This window comes from Convolutriloba macropyga, chromosome 1 (assembly GCF_964194025.1).
Source record: "Convolutriloba macropyga chromosome 1, txConMacr16.3, whole genome shotgun sequence".
Classification (NCBI taxonomy): domain Eukaryota; kingdom Metazoa; phylum Xenacoelomorpha; order Acoela; family Convolutidae; genus Convolutriloba; species Convolutriloba macropyga.
In genome coordinates this window covers 45197036-45216383 of record NC_134468.1, presented here as the reverse complement: position 1 = coordinate 45216383, position 19348 = coordinate 45197036, and the positions used below count along the sequence as shown (strand labels likewise).

The window sequence follows — 19348 nt, the reverse complement described above, 5'->3', positions numbered from 1 at the left end:
AATTAAGGGTCGAGGAATTTTTTTTTGGAGATAATACTTTAAGAGCTTTTTTTGGCTTGAGTGGTTTTTCTAACCTAGTTAGTCAATGAGGTGTAAAAAAAGCAAACATTTCCTTTATGGCAATACTTTTACTGAACTCTTACCAGAGCAAAATTAATTCGTTTAAGTTTTTTTTTCCTGAGTCAAGGTCTGAAGTATTATTTTGCAAGTAGTAAATCGTTTACATAATATATACGGACATGGGCGGGCCTCGAACCATTTTTAAAAATGGTTGTAAAACTTTCACTGTTTCAACCATGTGTCTTCAAAAAATCATAAAAAGGCAAAAAAAATCATTTGATAATTTGATATGGAAGTATGGATACAGAAGAAGTATGGGTACAGATAGAGAAGTATGGGTACAGCAGTATTGGCGAAAGGTCGAAAGACAAAAGGTCAAAAGCGAAAACTGGAACAACAAATCGAAAAATAATGTAATCAAGTTTCCACCGGCCAATTAGATTTGACAGCTCAGAAATGCTACACATTTTCGGTCGTGAAAATATGTTAGTTTTTGATAGATTCATATCAAGGCCCTTGGCCCTCTGAGGCATGCTAATGCATCTAATGTTTAGGCTCACAAACAGTGCTTAAAAACAGACAATAAGAATTTGAAATTTTAGATCTACAGTCCCGAATTTTTTATCTATAGTCTGGTCACCCTAAATATGATACTGTTTCCTTCATCTTGGTTTGTTTGTCCCTCAATGGGGAGATTCATTTAGCCAGTTAAGTAATTTAGTCAGTTAAGTAATAATTGATAGTTTTCTTGAAGATATCTAAAAATCAATTCGTTAACAGAATTCGTTCATGAATTTTCTTTTGTTGGAAACCAACCGCTTTGAGAATCAATGGTATTGTCAAATCATATCACTGCTACTTTTATTCATGATTTTTATTCAAATTTAATTGTCTTCAAATTTGTACTTTCGGAGTGATCAACCGTTAATATTCTGCGATGCACTGTCAAATTCGTTCTTCTGATACTTGTAACCCCCACTTCCAGTGAACTTCAGACTAATTTTGCGCATAAAAACCACACACTCTTCTCGGAGCAGTCGACTGGTGCAGAACATGATAATGGGGTGACAGCAGAAATTAATGGCCATAACGGGGTGGTGGAAAAAGTTGATAAAGATGAAACTGACGCAATCGTTTGAGTTCGCATTCCAGAACCAGTTGCTATAAGCACCCCAACACCAAATGAACATTGTAGAAATACAGGGCAGCAAAATCAGGAACGAAATTACAGTTGTGTAAAACAACGACAAAATTGTTCCTCGTTGAGCTGACGTCATTGTTGAGCTGGGCTGATCGAAGGTCACGACTAAGTAACTTCTGACTTCGAAGTAAAGCATGAGGTACATGACAATGGTTGCAATCATCATAACACCTGTTAAGCCCAGGTAGATTTCTGAGTAGAAGACTGAAGCTACAGCTACTGCTATAATGTACAGCAGGCATATTAGGAGGCATAGAAAACCGACTGTTGTTGATCTGGATCCAATTTTGGCTCGGCACTTTGCGTTGATTGAAAGATAGCGAGTGATTGCAATCGTGAAGAAGAACGTAGTCGTAGTGAAACTGTAGAAACAGCACACATAAGCTGAAAGACAGGGAAAAATAATTATCTATCAAAATAAATAGGATAGTGACAATAAATGCATGAATTTTGTTACTTTTTCACGGATAATGTAAAACATTTAACCGCGTTATTTTATTGACCGAGTAAATTTCATTGCTCCAATTTGCGCCATTTACAATTATCCAGTGCAGTTCTACTGCCGGCGAAGTGTTGTTCTTGAGGTGAAAAGAAAATTTTAACTTGATCTTTGATAAATTTTCTTAAAATTATTTTTAAGCAGAAGCTTTTCATAGTAAAGGAAAACAATATTAAAGTTTAAGATAAAAATATATAAAATTGAATGATTCTTAAAGGCGCAAATTGGAGCACTAACTTTTGGTCCTAACATAAGGATATTGATGAAAATTACATGCTCAAATTACTTCTAGACCATTTTCACTGCCTATTTCCTATTCTCAATTTGTTTATGTCTGTGATGTTCATCTTCATGACTTGTTCATTCCTTATAATTTCAAGATATTTAAGATTGTTCATACTTTTGTTCATTCCGCTTTTTAAACATTTGGAGTTTTTTATACCATTCTTGTCTGTTGCTCAACCCTAATCTGCTGCTAAGTTATTTAGCAGAATTAGTGCCCTTCTTGCAACCAGTTATAATTCATTTTTCTAAACCATTTTCGCTATTCGCTAAACGAATACAGCGCTCTAATAATTTAGCCCAATTGACCCGCTTTTAGCATTAATCCTGCGAATAACAATAAGCCTGATTCCTTTCGCGAACCAGCACAGTGGAAATTCAATCTAGCATTCGCAAATCAAATAAATCTGATTCGCCACGCAATTCAGCTCATCATTCTAAAACTATTGATTCGCACCGCGAATCATTCAAATTTCCTTTCGTAAAGTAAGAGTGTACAACAAAAGTGAAGATGAAAAATCAGTTTTGTCTACATTAAAACTACAAAAACATATATTTGTTGTCGCCTTAATTATTTATCTGGTTCGAAAAATTATTCACGGAAAAAAACGCCCAAACTTAAATGGAAAAATTTTTGGAAATCAAGCCCCGCCATAGGAACGAAGAAGATAAATTCCCTTTTAAAATGATTCCCCTCTTGACATTTAAACATCTGAGCTAGTAAAATTTTTGGCCAAAACTGGCGTGCTCTTTTTAATCATATATCTCTATACTTTCGAATGAATTCTATATTTATTAATAAAATATGGTTTTTTATTATCATGTTTCCTGTGGGGTTTTATTTCCTATTGGAACCAAACAGCTTTTTTCCAGGGGTTTTGTGTCTTATTAGAGTCAGTCAGTGGGCATTTCAGTGGTAAATTTGTTCACAGGATTGTTGATATTATAATAAATAAAATGGTTATGTATTAGCCGTCTCATCCAAACCAAACACTACAGAAAAATTCATTTTGATTCCTTGCACAAGCAAGTTTTACTTGCTCAAAATTTTCTCCAGGTTTGATTTTTTATTTATGATTCCCACCAAATCAACGCTAATTGCACACAACTATTGAGACAATTCTAGTTATATACTGCCATGTTTTATAACTAAATGGTAAGATGGGTACCTCAAAATTGCACCATTTTCGTACCTAAATACTAACACTTGTACTCAATTTTCGCTAATTAATCCGAAATTCGCTGAATTAAACTAAAATGGTGACATGTTTAGCTAGACATTTCACGTGTTCATACCTATATGGTGACATAAGCATCAAACTCTTGCTACTTTTGTATATATAAATGGTAAAATGTTTACCTAAATATTGATGCATGTTTGTATCTATTTAGTGACACGCATACGTAAATATTGCACCATATTTATAACTAAATAGTGACACCTGTACCTAAGTTTTGCTAAATTATCATATCTAAAAGATGACATGTGTAGCTAAAAACTAATGCATATTCAAACCTAAATGATTACATAAGTAGCTAACTATTGCTACTTTTCTATAACCAAATAGTGACATGTTTAATTAAGAACTGCAGCATATTTATACTTAAATAGTGACTCGTGTATATATACATTGCTGCATAGTTGTACCTTAATAGTAATATGTGTACCTAAAAAATGCTACATTTTCATACCTAATTTGTGACCCGTGTACCTAACGCTACGAGATTTTTTATTTTGATTTTTAGCATTAGTTTCATTGGCACATATTTTCTCCTGGTCTGACTTTTAGACTATGATTTGCACAATATCAACAGAGGTAGCTCACGCTTATTATGATAAGTCTAGCTAAATATTGCTACATATGTATGACTTAATGGTAACATCTGACCTAATTATCGCACTATATTTATACACAAATGGTGACATGTGTTCCTAAATTTTGCTACATTTATATTCCTATATGAGAATTGTGCAGCTAAACTTTGCCTTATATTTGTATTTAAATGGAGGCATGTATATCTAAATGTTGCTACTCATATATATATATATATATATATATATATATATATATATATATATATATATATATATATATATATATGCATACTAAATGGTTATATTTCTACCTAAATGATGAAACGGTGGTATAATTGAAATTTCAATAGTGCAAACTAGTTCCCATAATTTAGCCAGATGCTGAAGATCTCAAAATAAATTAGCAAAAATTTTTTTGAGCATTATTTGGTGTTATTAAATTGATTTGCATATAAACCCAGGTTGAGGCACCAGATAAAAAACTATTTGGAGGTAAAACGGGTGTCGTAGGTTAAAAATTACAGTGGGGAAGCATGGATGAACAAAACGGAACTCGGGTTATTATAGGCAATTTTCAGCGCACGAAAACCTGGACATGTATCAAATAATATCTCAGACATATTCCTGATGTATCAACGGGGTCTTCCTGCACGACACAACGACAACCCGACGAAAAGTGATAGCAACCAAGCGGAAGAGGACGGCAACCCGATGAAACAGGATGGAGACACAATGGGCAGAACGGGGCGGTACCATGCTTCGGCGATCTTGGGATTCCAGAGGAGTAATGAACGGCGTATTCGCTTGTAGTAGAAAACCCAACGAATCCCTTCAACTAAGGAATTCCAACAATTTTTCATGGTGTTTTAGCATGCAGTGTCCATTGGACAATTTTGAAGTTATCACATTTGACATAATATAAAATCAATTTTGCTATGCCAATTACGAATTCATGATAAGTATATTACTTCATTTGCCATGCTCATAGTTGCATCGAAGTAGACTGCAGATTACCTGAATCAGACCCAAATTCTTCGATTTATTATACATGTAAAGATTAAGCTGTGAAATATGTTGCCACTAAGGTTCGGGCAGGTAATTTTGAGCGCACGATAGTGTGGTCAGGAACGCACAAAAACTTTTAGTGCGTTCGCGATCAGTCTATCGTGAGCTCAGAACTGCGTATTTCCTGACTATTGTGCATTGCTAGGTTTGAAAAGCTCATTTTTATGCATTTGGTTGGAAGTTACCTTCGTATTTGATTTGAGGTACAGTCCAAGAGTTGTCCTCTATCATATTGTAGTAATTGTTCATCCAAATGAAGGCTGGGGTTAGACCCAGGTTGAAACTGAGGTCCAGAAGTGCCAGAAAACAAATTACAACGTCACTCGCTAACTTGTCCTTCCTTGTCAATATGCATCCTAGCAAGACAGAGTTGCCCATAGCTCCAATGATGCCCATAAGAGCCAGAAGAGACAAGGAAACGAAGCCATAGGTCGTGGAACATATGTCTGGAACTGTTGTAACTGTTGTCGTTGTTGGGGTTGTAAAAAATTTAGCCTGGGTCAGTTCTGGGACATCATCCATTCTTAATAGTCTCAAAACTATTGCGTTTAAACTCGTCAGCAAATTAATTCTTTGTTATAATGAAAATTCAGTTCAAATTTCGCAAGATTTATTATTAGCGAATTCGCGTATGATGTATAAAGTAACCTTAACAGATGTCGCAATGTTTAAATGCCGACTCTGCTCTAGCTTCTGAAAGCATTGAAAGTTATGTAAAGCATTGAATGCCTTGATGTGACGCTAAATAGTTCTGCTCTTGACATTCGAAAGTTATTTGATAACAAATAAGAGTTATTATTTTAGAGAGCATTATGCCATTAGTTAAGTTTAGATATACTTTTCAGTTCTTGGTATAATATGAATGTTTCACTAGTCAAAGCTTTAGCACTGAAATTGAATCCGGGGGTGTTACTCAGGCGTACATACATACAACAAGGCGACTCGGTTATGTGCGATCGCACATAAGGTTCCGACCCCGCTCATCCACAATTTTGGCATGATTGTCTACCAAATGAGGAACATAGAAAAACTCAGAAATTCAAGTAGGTTTAAAAAAATTGGTGTATGAAAGAAAACATAGCCTCGAAAGCAATTAACTCAGTGGTGGAGTAAAAATGGTGCATTAGATTGATAGTATGTGCAAAAATTAAGCGAGTCAAGACGAACAGCAAAATCAAACAACAACAGCAAAAATTCATTACATCAAAAACTTCATATCCGGTTTAAAAAACAAAATTTTATAACAAAGTCAAAAAAGCGTAAGATAAAACTGATATTAATCAAAATAACTTGTAATTCACCAGAAAAGATATGGGAGAAGTCAATTAAAAGGCTTGGTAACAATTAGACAATAAACAACAAAAACAGTAAAGTTGAAAAATTCGCTTAATTTTTTTAAATCAATTAACTTCAAAGTAATGAAAACCATTAGAAATCAATGAAAAAATCCCATAGGTGAACAATTACTAATGCTTCTATAGAAGGGATTAAGAATTGTTGACATTCAACTTTTTATGCGGTTACAAAAAGAACAACAAATAGCAACGAACAAAAAACCAAATAAAACTTGGCAGAAAAAGCTTTCGAAACCGTAAAGCCATTCCATCAAAATGTGTTCCATTACACTTTTTGCGAGCACCGATACTGTATTATGTGACCTCTCATAATTGATGCTAAATAGCAAGTAGACAAAAATGAAAAAAATGCGAAATTAAGTAACACTTTAATTTTTTTTCGAAAAAAAAATTTCAAAGACATGAACGCCATTTATTGCAGAACGAAATAAAAAAAGTTTTTGTCTATTCTTCCAAAGGAAGCCCTTGAGAATTGCAATGATCCAGAATATGACTTACGTCTGCAAAAAGAACGTCAAACATGACAAAAATCAAAAATTAGTTTACTTTATTTTCCGTGTCGAAGCCAGTTAAGTCAGTGAATTCTTACAAAATATTAGGTTGTGTGACCCCAATCTCTTCTGAAACCTTCCTTTGCAACAAATTTGACACATTTAGCGTGTTATTACCGAGACTAGATAACAAAGAGACAATAAAAGGAACAGAATTGCGAAGTTTAAAAGTGTTGTTTTTTTTAAGATTGTAAAATAATTGTTTTCAGAGTCATGAAAGCCATCAGCTATCTACCAATATCAGAATAATGCCTAATCAATTCCTCTAATAAATACCAATGAAACCAGCTCAATGAACAGGAAATTTCATACGACTAAAAAGACAAAGTAAAACCGACAGTTAACGAAAAAATTTAAAAAAAAATTCAAATAAGTTCTTCGAGAAAGTAGTGTCGAAGACTTTAAAATCATAATCTATATCTTCAAAGATTTCAAGATTATCAATTTTGTCTTATTTTGATAGTCAATAATTTTACATGTGAACTGTTAATAACGTGATAATGTGACAAAACTAGAAAACGTGAAAAATGGGCAAAAACATTTAAGTTAAAAAAGAATGTGAATTCTAGTAGTATCAAAGCCAGAAAACCATAACTTAAGGCGTAAAACCGCAATAGACACTGAATTTGATTTCAATAGAAAGGAAAAGCATTCTCTCATTGCAGGCAATAAGCTACAAGTTGACCAAATTAAGAGAAAAATGGAGCTAAATTTCAATAAGTCATTATTTACTTAAAAAATAAAATACTTTTAAAAGTATTTTAAAAGGACCAAAAAAGGACCAGAAGCTTTCAAGTAATGAACTATATGCAAAAATGTGGAGCTAATTTGGAAGCCAATTGGATCTATCATTAGTGAGCTTTAGTTTGAAATGTTCTGTTATTTAATTAATGTAGAAAAGATCAAATTTTTTTAATAAAAAAGATCGACAGTTTACAATCCGAAATATTTTTGGATTATTCCATTTCAAGATTCGTCCAAACTAGCCCTGCTAATGCTATTTGGTCGTAAGGAACACTTAATTATTCGAATGTTATAGATATTGATATTTTGTTAGTTAAAAAATCAAAAATAAATGCTGCGTTTTTGATAATCAACGAATAAATTTAGCAAAAAACGGCAAAGTTTTTATTACAGAGCATTTTCAGCAGAATTTGAAGGAAAAAAGCCCCTTTTTGAGTCTATAAAGATTGTGTTAGTGGTGTTTGGGTCTGTAATTCCTGTAATATTAATCAAACTGGACCAAAAAAAACTTAATTCGTGCTGTTTTTGATGAAAAAGTTTTAATTTTGAAATATTTAGCCAGCTTTTTTGGACAAAAAAATTAATAAAAGTAACTTAAAATGTTTTTTCCTCTTTACAAATAAAGATCAACAACTTTTTTTAAAAAAAAATAACAAATTTAAGCAAAATTGGCGAAGTTTTATTCAAAAATTCCGGAAAATGTGAATAAACTCTAACACTCACCGGAATTCACTCTATTTTCTCAAAATTCAAACCTCGATAACTTCCTGTAAAAAACGAAAATTAAAAAAAATCTTTTTAATTCTATATTCTGCGCTGGACAAGCTTTCTGGTGATACCAGTCTCAACTCTCTACGACGAATATATCGATCGGCCAAAATTCACGGAACAAAAAAAACCCCATTTGAGTATATAGTTCCTTCCCCCTCAAGAGGGGTCGGAACAACAAGGTTTTGCGAAACTAGTTGCACCTTCTATCACACAAACTCTCCAAAAAATGACAAACCCAACTCCAGGTCAATCGTAGTCTAAAACCAATGGCTATTTTGCACCATATTGCAAGAATCTTGCAAGATTTTTGATCTTTCAAGATAGCTGTCCGAAAATGCACGAAAATTGCGAAACAACCGTCTTTCAAGACCCTGGAGGGACAAAATATTGACTGTCGAACGGAATCTACTTAATCCAAATACAGTTCTGTGTCATCGCAACTATATAAAAAAGGACTTGATGAAAATGAGTCCCAGCATTGCTACTTCAGATAACAATGAGTTTCTGGAGACAAAAATAGGATAAAACTACATTAGCATAAATTGCAATACATTTATCAAAGTGGTCACTCAGCAAAAATTCAAAATATTTCAGTTCAATGGAAAACTCATCAAACATCTGAAGCATTCAAAGCCAATTTTAGTCAAATCAGTTGCTGTCATTTCATATCGAGAGCTGTTAGTTCTACCTTCAGTAACCAAATTGACCCTACCCTAGTCCAAAAGACCGAACAAAAACCGTATGATCGGTTTCAACCGTAAGAAATCGTCAGTATATCGGTCTCTTATATTCGGTATGTTTAGTCTCTTAGATTCGGTTTGTCCAGTTTCTTCGATAGGAAATGTTTGTTCCGACCCCTCTTGAGGGGGGGAACTATATACTCAACTAGGTTTTTTTGCTCAGACAATTTTGACCGATCGATATATTCATCGTAGAGAGTTGTGAGTGGTATCATTAAAAAGCCCGTCCAGCGTAGAATATGGAATTAAAAAGATTTTTCTGAATTTCATTTTTTATAGAGAGTTATCGAGGTTTCAATTTTTGTGAATAGTGGAGGGAAATCCGTTTTTTTATTCATAATTTACGGATTTTTTCAGTATAACGAAGGCTTGCCGATTGGTTTTATTCGAGTCTTTTGATTATCGTGGTTTATATTTTTGTAAATATTAGACCAATTTGCGTTATATTTATTCAAATTTTCCAGAATTTTTGCCTAAAATTTCGTCAGTTGTGCTAAAATATGCATGAATTGTTAACTATAACACTGTTCATTTTTTTGGAGACAGAAAGTCTTGTTGACTGTTTTGATTTTACTTTTTGGCTAAATATTTCATAATTCCGACTTTTTCATCAAAAATTGCACGAAATAAGCTGCTTTAGTCCCCTTTGATTAAAATTGCGGGAAGTACACAACCAAAAAAAACTAACACAATCTTTTTAAACAACGAAGGGGAACTAGTCCTACTTTCATTTCCATTGAGAGTAGCTGTGAACTAAAATTTTGCCGTTTTTGGCAAAATTATACTATGATTATCAAAAAAACAGCATTCATTTTTGATTTTTAACTAAAAAATTTTTCAGAGCTAAATCATTCGAATTAATTGAGTGTACATAGGGAACGAACAGCAATAGCAAGCCTTGTTTTGGTCCAATCTCGGACTGTTACAATCCAAATATAACTCAGATTGTAATCAGTCGGTCTTTTTTACAAAAACTTATTTCAATATTTTTTATGCTAATTAAAAAACAGAAGAATTCAAATCAACACCTACCGTTGATAGGTCCAATTGGCTTTCGAATCCGTTCCCAATTAAAGTTTATAGTTTAATTACTCGAAAGCTTATGGTCGGTTTTACTTTTTCAAATGTTTATTTTTTTAAATAAACAACGGCTTATTGAATCTTGCCACTAGTTTTCTTTTAATTTGGTCATTTTGTAGTTTAGTAGCAACAAAATAAGAATGTCTCTTCTTCTTTTTTCTACTGAATAAAAGCCTAATCTCTTTTGCGGATTTATACGTTGAATTATTGATTTCTGGCGTTGACAATACTAGTTTTCACAATTTGTTTTCGATTTTGAGGCATTGGCCCTTTTTTCACGTTCTTTTTCTCGTTTTGTCAATGATCACATTATTGACAGTTCCCTTATTACATTATTGGCATTGAAAATAAGTCACAACTGATTACATAAAAGTCTTTAAAGGCATAGAATATGGTTTTAATAGCTTCGACACCCCTTTATTCAAGATTTTGATTGAATTTTTCACAGTTGTCGTTAACTGTAGATATTACTTTGTCTTTTATTCGTAAAAAATTTCCTGGATAACGACAAGTCTCATTGGCTGTTTATGGAAGAGTAAATGAGCCAATATTCTGATTTGAGTAGATAGCTGATGGTTTTCATGATTTTGAAAACAATTAATTTCAAAAATAAAAAAAACACATTTTAACTTCGCACTTTTGTTCTTTTTTGTCAGTTGGTCTTTTAGTCTCATTGACTACAGGTCACATATGTTATTTTTGTGCTCCAAGGAAGGTGCAAGAGTACAAAAATTAATGTTTTTGAAGAAATTGTTATGAGTTTACTCGCATCGACATGGGTTTTTTGCAAAAAAAGAAAATTAATTTTTGATTTATGTCTATGATTGAAGTTTTTTTGTATTCGTAAGACATATTCTGAATAATAACAGGTCCCATGGAATTCTTTCGGACAAACAAACAGACATATTTAATTCTATTTTTTGGTAGACACCGGTTTTCATGTTTTTCTGCTTTTTTGTTTGCTTGTTTCCAATTCTCATTAAAAAGAGTTTGGATGCCTCATTATTGGCGTTAAAAGAAGGCTCAATTGAACGGATTTTGTGAGGCAAAACCCGATTTTATGGCTTCGACATCATTTTCTTGCAAATTTTATTTGAATTTTGTTTGTTGTCTCTATTTGTTGTTCATATTCTAACCGCATAAAAAATTTGATTAATAAAATGTCTTAATGCCTTTTAAAAGAAGCGTTTGTGATCATAAACATGTCGGATAACTTCAATTGCTGTTTTTTCATTTTTTAAAATTAATTGTTTTTAAAAATATGAGCCAATTTTCTTTGCTTTTTAAATCTTTTTGTCTAATTGTTACCGAGCCTTTTTATGGAGTGGTCCCACATCATTTCTAATGAAGTACAAGTTATTCTGCCTAATTTCAGTTTTGTCAGACGCTATTTTTACTTGATTATTAAGTTTTTCTGTAAAAACTGACGCAAAGTTTTGGATGTAATTAATGTTTGTTGTTCTTGTTGTTTGATTTTGTTGTTCGTCTTGTTTTCCTAATAATGGCCGATCTCATCAATCTACTGCGGCATTTTTTACTCCAGTGACTTATATGTGCTGCAGGCTATCTTTTTGTTCAGACACATTTCTTTTTGAAAAATACTGTTCCTCTCTTTGTAGACATTTATGCCCAAAATGTGGATGAGCGGGGTCGGAGCTTTATGTGCGAAAGCACATTACCGAGCCTCCTTGTTGATTATAAACTCATCAAACGTTGGTTTTTTTCATACAAAAACTGTTTTTTTGTCTATAATATAGTCGAATGTTGTGATACCTTTCCAATCGCAGGATTTTCGTACCTCTTGTAGACAATTTTTTTTTAAAGAAAAGAGTCAAAATGAATTTTTTTTGCGTTTCGCTTATTTATAAAATAAATTGAACGAATTTTTTGTTCGTTTTTCTAGTAGTAAGATTTGTTGAACATTGGTGGACATTCAGTTCATTAAATCCGACTCAGTTAATCTCGGTATGATCATGAGAAATCAATTACATTAGTCATTTTCTCGTCACATGCTGCTTTTGGAAACCAACTATACCAAGGTTTCATACGTATACTGAGTCTAACAAGCTGAACACGCAGAATCTCAGAAACCAAAAATACTGACCATTATCTTGCGTTTAACAAAATACCAAATCTAATAAACTGAATATAATTTCTTCCCTTTTAAATTTGAACATACTGACGATATGGAACTACAGAACAAGGCATTAGTCATTTATGTCCGAAAAAAACGAACATAACGAAGGTTTTCTTACATTTACAAACTTACATCTCATAAGCTTCAAACAATGTTCTCGAAAATCTGGTTTAAAAAAAGATTTTGGCTTTCGTGTTTAAGACCGTGATTTTCAATGGTCAATAATGCAGCTAGCTATATCCTGTACTTTTCTTTTTGACAAAATTCGTCTGAAGCAAAATTGTTTGCCATTCCTCTGTGAAACCTCATCAATAAAACCTACATATTACCAATTTTTCCAGCATCAATAGAAGAGAAGCGGGATTTAACTTTGAGTTAGGGCTTTAAAATTCACACATATGTTCTAAATAGAAAAACCCATTTGTTTGAAGACTAAATTATATCCGCAACATTTTGTTAGCTGATGCTTTAAAGGTTTACATTGATCAACTGAAACGTGATGTGCGGTGTTCCGCCTTCAGTTAATTTTGAATGTGTAGTGTTGGCGGTGTTGTGGCCGGACGTCAGAGAAGCAAACTAATCAGCTTGCTTCACTGACGCCAGTGTTGGTGGTGTTTCAAAAAAGACCCTTGAGTTATAGTTACTTTGGCACGATATGCCTGGGCTACCCTTTGCCCACTGTTGTTCCTTTTCAACAGTTATAACTTTCTTGAGATTTGCTTCACAAATCTTCTTTTGCTACCGTGAAAAAGTCATCCATTTCCTAACCATTGAATTATGTCTATATAATCAACATTATGACTTGGTGTTCAAAGTTACAGTTTTTTAGCACGTGCCTCTCCTGGTACATTGGGCCCCCATTTTTGGGCATCAGAAATCAGAAAGTTTGTAGTCGATCTGTTGTTGTTGTTGAAGTCTGTTTGAAGTTGCTCTTCGTCGTCTCGTCGTGTTCTCTTTTGCTCTGTTGTGTCTTTTGTGTAGCTAAACTGTATTTCTTACTTCTTCTGCTGATGATTATGTTGAAATGTTGTATTGAGTTGTGTCCTCAATAAAACGCTGATCTTGAAGTTATGGACTCGTCCATATCTACAAGTATGTCTGTCCTGACTTTGATAATGTCTACTGTTGAAGAATGTGTTTACTGCTGTTCGAAAAAATGCTGTTGCTTCTTCTGAAGTAATTCTTGCTGAAGTGTTTGTTGTTGCGAAATTTCTGCTGATGTATTCCGTCGGTGTTGTCTGTAGATTGTTTTTGTGTACTGGTTGTCAACGTGCTGCTTGTACTGTTTAAGAAAAAATTGTATGCTGGTAAGTTGAATTGCTTTTGTGCTGATTGCGTTTGACTGTGTACAATTTATATGTTCTGAATCAACTTTTGTATTGGCTGATTGGCGAATGTCAAAAAACTGAACGATGTCTGGAAATGTTGTTGTTGCTTGTCTGCTCGTTGAAAGATGCTGGTTGACAAATTGATGCTCCCCGTGTTCCCTACGTGCTTAAATCTACCACTACCTTGTACCTATTGCCTACCTTTTACCTGTTTTTCCCTAATTAGAGTTTTGTCGGAATACCAAATGTTTTGTATTACTTTTTACCACTGATGTCTGGTTTTACCTAAGCTGTTCAGTGTCATCTAATTATTCAAAATACTGTTATACAGTCAGTTTAACTCTCTGCTGTTTTGCATTAAGCTAATTAATTGTGCATTTGAATTCCAAAACCTACCTAAAGTCTATCCAGAATTTGTCTTTCTGTTAAACCTACCTACCTAAATTTTCCCGTTTGAATGTATTTATCTAATGAACGATAAGCTTTGCTAATTTGCGTTGCCTTGTGAGTTACTTATTGAAATCCCTAATTGTACCTGAATAATACCTAATAGTCCCTTTGAATTGCTAACTCATTGAATTGAACTTTAAACATTTCATCTTTCACTTTAATCTAATCCCAAAACTGATATCAATTTGCTTCAGATTGTGCTTAAATTATTGTTCTCCATTTGCTATTGATAACCTTTTTGTTGATTTGTCGCAGATTAAACTAAGTTTAATAGCTGGTTTAACAAAATCCTCTTTTGTTGTTTTAATCAGGCAGGACCTTACCACATTATCCTTACCTTTATTTACCTTTTGTATCCTACCTACCGGCCAAATACCCCTGGGTGTGTTGTTTTCTAGTACCCATACCATGTCCCCTACTTCTATCCCGTCTACTGTTGAATGCCAGTTTCGACGTTGTCTGAGTGTTGGCAGATATTTTTTTAAAAGACGTGTCCAAAACTTGTTCATAATACTGTTGACGTTGTTCCATAGTTTTCCTGTTCCTCTGTCGTTGCTGCTAATTGTAGTATCTGAAGGCAGTCCTGTTGTCATTCCTGTCAAAAAATGTCCTGGTGTCAGGCTTTCCACATCGCGTATGTCCCTGCTGACTGATGTTAGAGGTCTGCTGTTGAGTAGAGCTTCGACTTGGCAATTAAGGGTTGAGAAACTGTCTTCCTGGAGTTTCCTAGATCCGGCGATATTGAAGAAGAGTCGTTTGCTCATCCCAATGAGGCGTTCCCATTTTCCACCAAAATGAGGAGCTCCTGGTGGAATAAATTTCCATGTAATCTTTATTGATTCCGCATATTTCTGTATCTCTGTAGTTGTGAAGCTGCTTTCTTCGAAAGTTTTGGCTGTACTGGTGAAATATAAAGCGTTGTCGCTGTGAATTCTTTCCGGTAGTCCTCGTCGGCTGAAGAATCGTTGGAATGCCATTATGCATGATTTTTTTTGCAAGTTCCTGGTCACTTCGATATGAACGGCTCGTATCGTCAGACAGGTGAATAAGCAACAGTATACTTTCATGGCTGTGTTGATCTGGCTGTAGATTTCGAATGGCCCAAAAAAGTCTACTCCGGTTTCCTTGAAGGCTACAGGTTTGACTGAGAATCGGTAGCTCGGAAGATCTGACATCTGAGGCTGGCTGTTGAGTTGTCTCTGTCGTCTGCATTCGTAGCATCTGTTCGAGATCTTCTTCATTACTGTTTTGCATTGAAGAACCCAAAAGTTCAACCGAATGATGTGTGTTTGCTGTTCAACTCCAACATGACCATTGATGTTGTGTTGCAGTTCCAGAAAAAGACGAATAATCCTGTTCCTACCGTCTAAGATTATTGGCTTCTTTGTTGCTGTCGAAACTGGTGCGTTGGCTAGTCTGCTAGTTGATCGAAGGATACCATCTTCGTCTATTGAAGGCGTCAACTGAATCAATCTACTCCGTTTTTGAATTGGCTTGTTGTGTGCCAGTTGATTTATGTCCTCCTCGAATGATTGTTGCTGAGATAGACGGAAAAGAAAGTTCTCTGCATCTATGATCTGCTGGTCCCGTGTTTCGGAGGTTTTTCATTTTGATGATGACGGCTCTTAGTTTCAACCACTGGCTAAACCTGTTGGCATCAATTAGGTCTTTGTCAATTGGCTGTCGTCGTGTTCCCTGAGGCTTCTGTTCTGCGCTTTTCAAGAAAACAGTTTCGTGTTGTTGTTCTTCTGTTGTCGAGATGTCGCTAGAAGATAGAAGAAAATGTGGTCCCTGTAACCAAAAAGATTTTTCTGTCATTTCTGTTGCTGTTAGTCCCCTCGTTCCTTGATCTGCTGGGTTGTCTTTGGTGTTGACGTAGTTCCACTGATTGGTGTTTGTGAGATCCCTTATTTCGGCAATTCGGTTTCCGATGTACATCTTGTGTTTCAATTTGAAGTTCTTTATCCAACTGAGAACGGTCGTGCTGTCACTCCACAGAAAGATTTTGTCAAACTTGAAATCCATTTCATCCTCAATTGTTTTCTTCAATCTTGCCGCGTAAAGTGCTGCTTGCAGTTCTAGTCTGGGAATTGTTGTTTGACGTAAGGGTGCCACTCTTGTTTTTCCCATGAGAAAACGAGTTGTGGTTTCTTGGTTCCCGGTTGTCTTGATGTATGCTACTGCTGCTGTTGCTTCCAATGATGCGTCGCAGAATACATGAAGTTCCATTGTGTCCCCAAGTCCTGTACCACCTACCAACCTGTTTACCCTACCGTACCTGTCTGTTCCGTTTCCTGTACCCAATCTTTGATGGCCTTTCCATTGTCTCCACTGATAGCTTTGTCCCATTCGCGTCCATGTTTCCACAACTCTTGCAGTAGAATCTTGGCTCGTATGAGGAATGGCGATATGATTCCCAAAGGATCGTATAAACTTGACACGAAAGAGAGAAACTTGCGCTGGGTCCAAGTTTTCCTGTCCAAATTCCTTCTGTTTTTCGCTTTGAGCATGATTTTGTCTTCGTCTAAGCTCCAGTAAACTCCAAGTACTCTTTGATGAAAACCTTTACTGAAGAGCTCCTCCACTGGTTTGCATAGATCATCTTGCATCTGTTCTCAAAACTCACGGCTGTTGCTGCACCATTTTGTCAGATTGAATTTACCATTCTTCAGAGTATCCTTGACATCCTTGGCTGTAGTGAAAGCTGTGATGGCGTTGCTGAAAGATGCAACCATGTCATCCATGTAGAATGTCCGCTGAATGATCTCTAGAGAATTTGGGTGATCTTCGATGTCGTCTTTGGCTGTCTGTTGCAAAACAAAATTTGCGCAAGCTGGTGAGTCTCTGGCTCCAAAGATGTGTCTTTGGTATTCGTACACCTCTAATTTTGGGCTGTTGGGTTGTCTCCACATGAATCGTAGATAACGTCGGTCCTGTTGTCGTACTCCGATTTGCATAAACATCGCTTCGATGTCTCCCTGGATGGCGATGGCTCCCTGTCAGAATCGTAGCAAAATTCCAAGCAGGTTCCCGAGGAGGTCAGGTCCAGCTAAGAGTTTGTCATTGAGGCTTGTTCCGCTTTGTGGTGCTTTGGCATTGCAGATTCTTCGTATTTTGTCGGGTTTGTTTGGGCTGACAAGACCATAGTGTGGAATGTACCATCCTGTATCTTTTTGTCTATGGAAAGGTACTTTTCCAATGTAGCCTTTTTCCAGGTCTGCTTGAATGCCCTCATTGTATTTCTTGTACTGTTCAGGTCTTTTCTGTAGTCTGTTGACAAGATGATTCAGATGTGTCAAGGCTTGTGATCGGTTGTCTGTTAAAATGCTGTCGTCTTTCCAGAGAAGTCCCGTTTCATAACGTCCATCTGCTTGTTTCACGCATGTTGTGTTGAGTATCTTGGTGGCCAACAAAACTTCGGGATCATTTGACTTGGGTTTGGATTCCAATGGAATTGTTTCTGCTTTCCACAAATGAGAAACTTCTTGGTTGAGGTCATTGTCTTGTTCGAGGCAATTGCTGCAAAACAAAGCAGTATGATGCATTGAATGTTGTGTTTTGCTGTCATCCAATACTGTATGGGGTCCAGAAATAGTCCAACCAAGTTTGAAAAGACTTGCGCTTGGTGCTGTCGATGGTCCTTGTTGCACTCTGACTGGTGAGATAAGGTTAATGTTGTCCTGTCCAATCAATACTGTGACTTCGAGATTATCCAGAGTTGGCACATTGACATGTCTAAGGTGGTCATACTTTCTAGCAATGTCTCCCGGGTGCTCCTTCAGCTTTGGCAAATTGATGTTTTCCACAACGTATATCTGTTTGAGGTTGTAGCGTTCCTCGTCTTCCAAATTCGAAATTTCTGTTGACGTTGTGTAACACGATTTTGTGTCTGTTCCGTTGGCTCCCTCCAAGACAAGTTGTTGACGTGTTTCTTTCTGAAGGCGTAGTTCGTCGGCTGTCTTCGACAGAAGTATTGTCAAGCTGCTTCCTGGATCGATGAAGGCGTATGTTCGAACTTTGTTCTCTTTGTTGTATAAAATAGCTGGCATGACATAGAGAAGATTCGTTGTTTTTGTTGCTGCTGTCGTGTCCTTTGTTGTGGCTGTATCTTTTTTGTTGATGACTGCAAATGAGTTACCATTTCCACTTGAGTTGCTCATTTGAGAGTTTGTTTGAACAATTGATGTCATTGTTCGTCCGTATCTACTGTTGGCACCGTGTAACATAGTGTTGTGTCGCTGTCCGCATCCTTGCTCCCTGCAATTAGAGGTCGAGGGACATTTGTTGGCTCGAGGATTTGCTCCCAAACAGTTTCTGCAAAGGTTCAACTGATAAACCGTTTGTAGTCTTTCGTCTGCTGTCTTTGCTTTAAACGTTGGGCAATGGAATAACTGATGATTACCGTCGTTGAAGACACAAGGCAGAGGCTGGTTGTTGCTGTTGCTTCCCCTTGTTGCTTGAAGCATTTGTGTTGTGCTCCTCTGGTTGTACTGGTTCCTGTTGTTGCTAGTGCTGTTTATGTTCTGTGTTGGTTGTTGTTGCTGCTGTTGTTCCCTGTTTGGATGAGTTGATTGTTGATGAAATTGTCGGGTTCCATGTAAGTTGAAATTTCGTTGATGTGTATCACTGTTTGTGCTGAGACTAGTACTGCTTCGTCCTTGATGCGTTGAGCGTTCATGTGCTTCTGCTATTTCTTTAATCCATTGGCTGAAGTCTGCAAGTGTCGGCTGCTTAATTCTTCGTCGTAAAACAAACTGATTCCATTCGAATTCTTCGCTGTAAGGTAGTTTGTCGGTTGCATGCTTCAAGATTGTCGTGCTGTTGAGATCGGCTTCGAAGTTGAGTTCTTGTAGTGTCCTTGTCATGGTGTTAATGAATGTGGAAAAATTTACAATTGTCCAAGGAAGAAATGTCGTTGGTGGCCTGTATTTGATGAGTTTCTCCAACAAGTTGCTGATGATGACGTTTGGGTTCCCAAACCGCTGTTTCTACTCGTTTATTGCATCTTTGTACAGGTGTCCGTTGCAGGCAAATCCTTCAATTGCTGTTTTGGCTTTTCCAATCACAAGTCTTTGTAGATAGGCGATCGTCTGTCCATCACTGAGCTGAGTGTCTCCAATCATGAAACTGAAACGGCTGTACCAATCTGCCCATTTGCTCGGGTCACCGTTGAACTTCTGAAGATCCATCTTTGGAAGAGCTTCCACATAAGGCGTATAGAACGGAACTGGTTGTGATAACGTTGTTGACAATTGTTGTGGTTGTTCTG

At 35.9% G+C, this 19348-nt stretch overlaps 4 protein-coding genes across 4 annotated transcripts; all 4 read right to left on the bottom strand.

Annotated features, from left to right (window-relative positions):
- Nucleotides 1-636: 636 nt before the first annotated feature.
- Nucleotides 637-5623, bottom strand: LOC142349461 (uncharacterized). Its single transcript, XM_075401044.1, has 2 exons — nucleotides 5109-5623; nucleotides 637-1645 (listed from the first exon to the last, which is right to left on the bottom strand). Exons 1-2 carry the CDS (start codon nucleotides 5443-5445, stop codon nucleotides 978-980), a joined length of 1005 nt encoding a protein of 334 aa, XP_075257159.1. The 5' UTR covers nucleotides 5446-5623; the 3' UTR covers nucleotides 637-977.
- Nucleotides 5624-8590: 2967 nt separating this feature from the next.
- On the bottom strand, nucleotides 8591-15320 carry LOC142341724 (uncharacterized). The gene is made up of 2 exons (XM_075392929.1): nucleotides 14594-15320; nucleotides 8591-8601 (listed from the first exon to the last, which is right to left on the bottom strand). Exons 1-2 carry the CDS (start codon nucleotides 15318-15320, stop codon nucleotides 8591-8593), a joined length of 738 nt encoding a protein of 245 aa, XP_075249044.1.
- Nucleotides 15321-16343: 1023 nt separating this feature from the next.
- LOC142341650 (uncharacterized) lies at nucleotides 16344-17042 on the bottom strand. Its single transcript, XM_075392809.1, has 2 exons — nucleotides 16742-17042; nucleotides 16344-16693 (listed from the first exon to the last, which is right to left on the bottom strand). Exons 1-2 carry the CDS (start codon nucleotides 17040-17042, stop codon nucleotides 16344-16346), a joined length of 651 nt encoding a protein of 216 aa, XP_075248924.1.
- A 36-nt stretch (nucleotides 17043-17078) lies between these two features.
- On the bottom strand, nucleotides 17079-18944 carry LOC142341584 (uncharacterized). The gene has a single exon (XM_075392681.1). It carries the CDS (start codon nucleotides 18942-18944, stop codon nucleotides 17079-17081), a length of 1866 nt encoding a protein of 621 aa, XP_075248796.1.
- Between the last annotated feature and the right edge of the window lie 404 nt (nucleotides 18945-19348).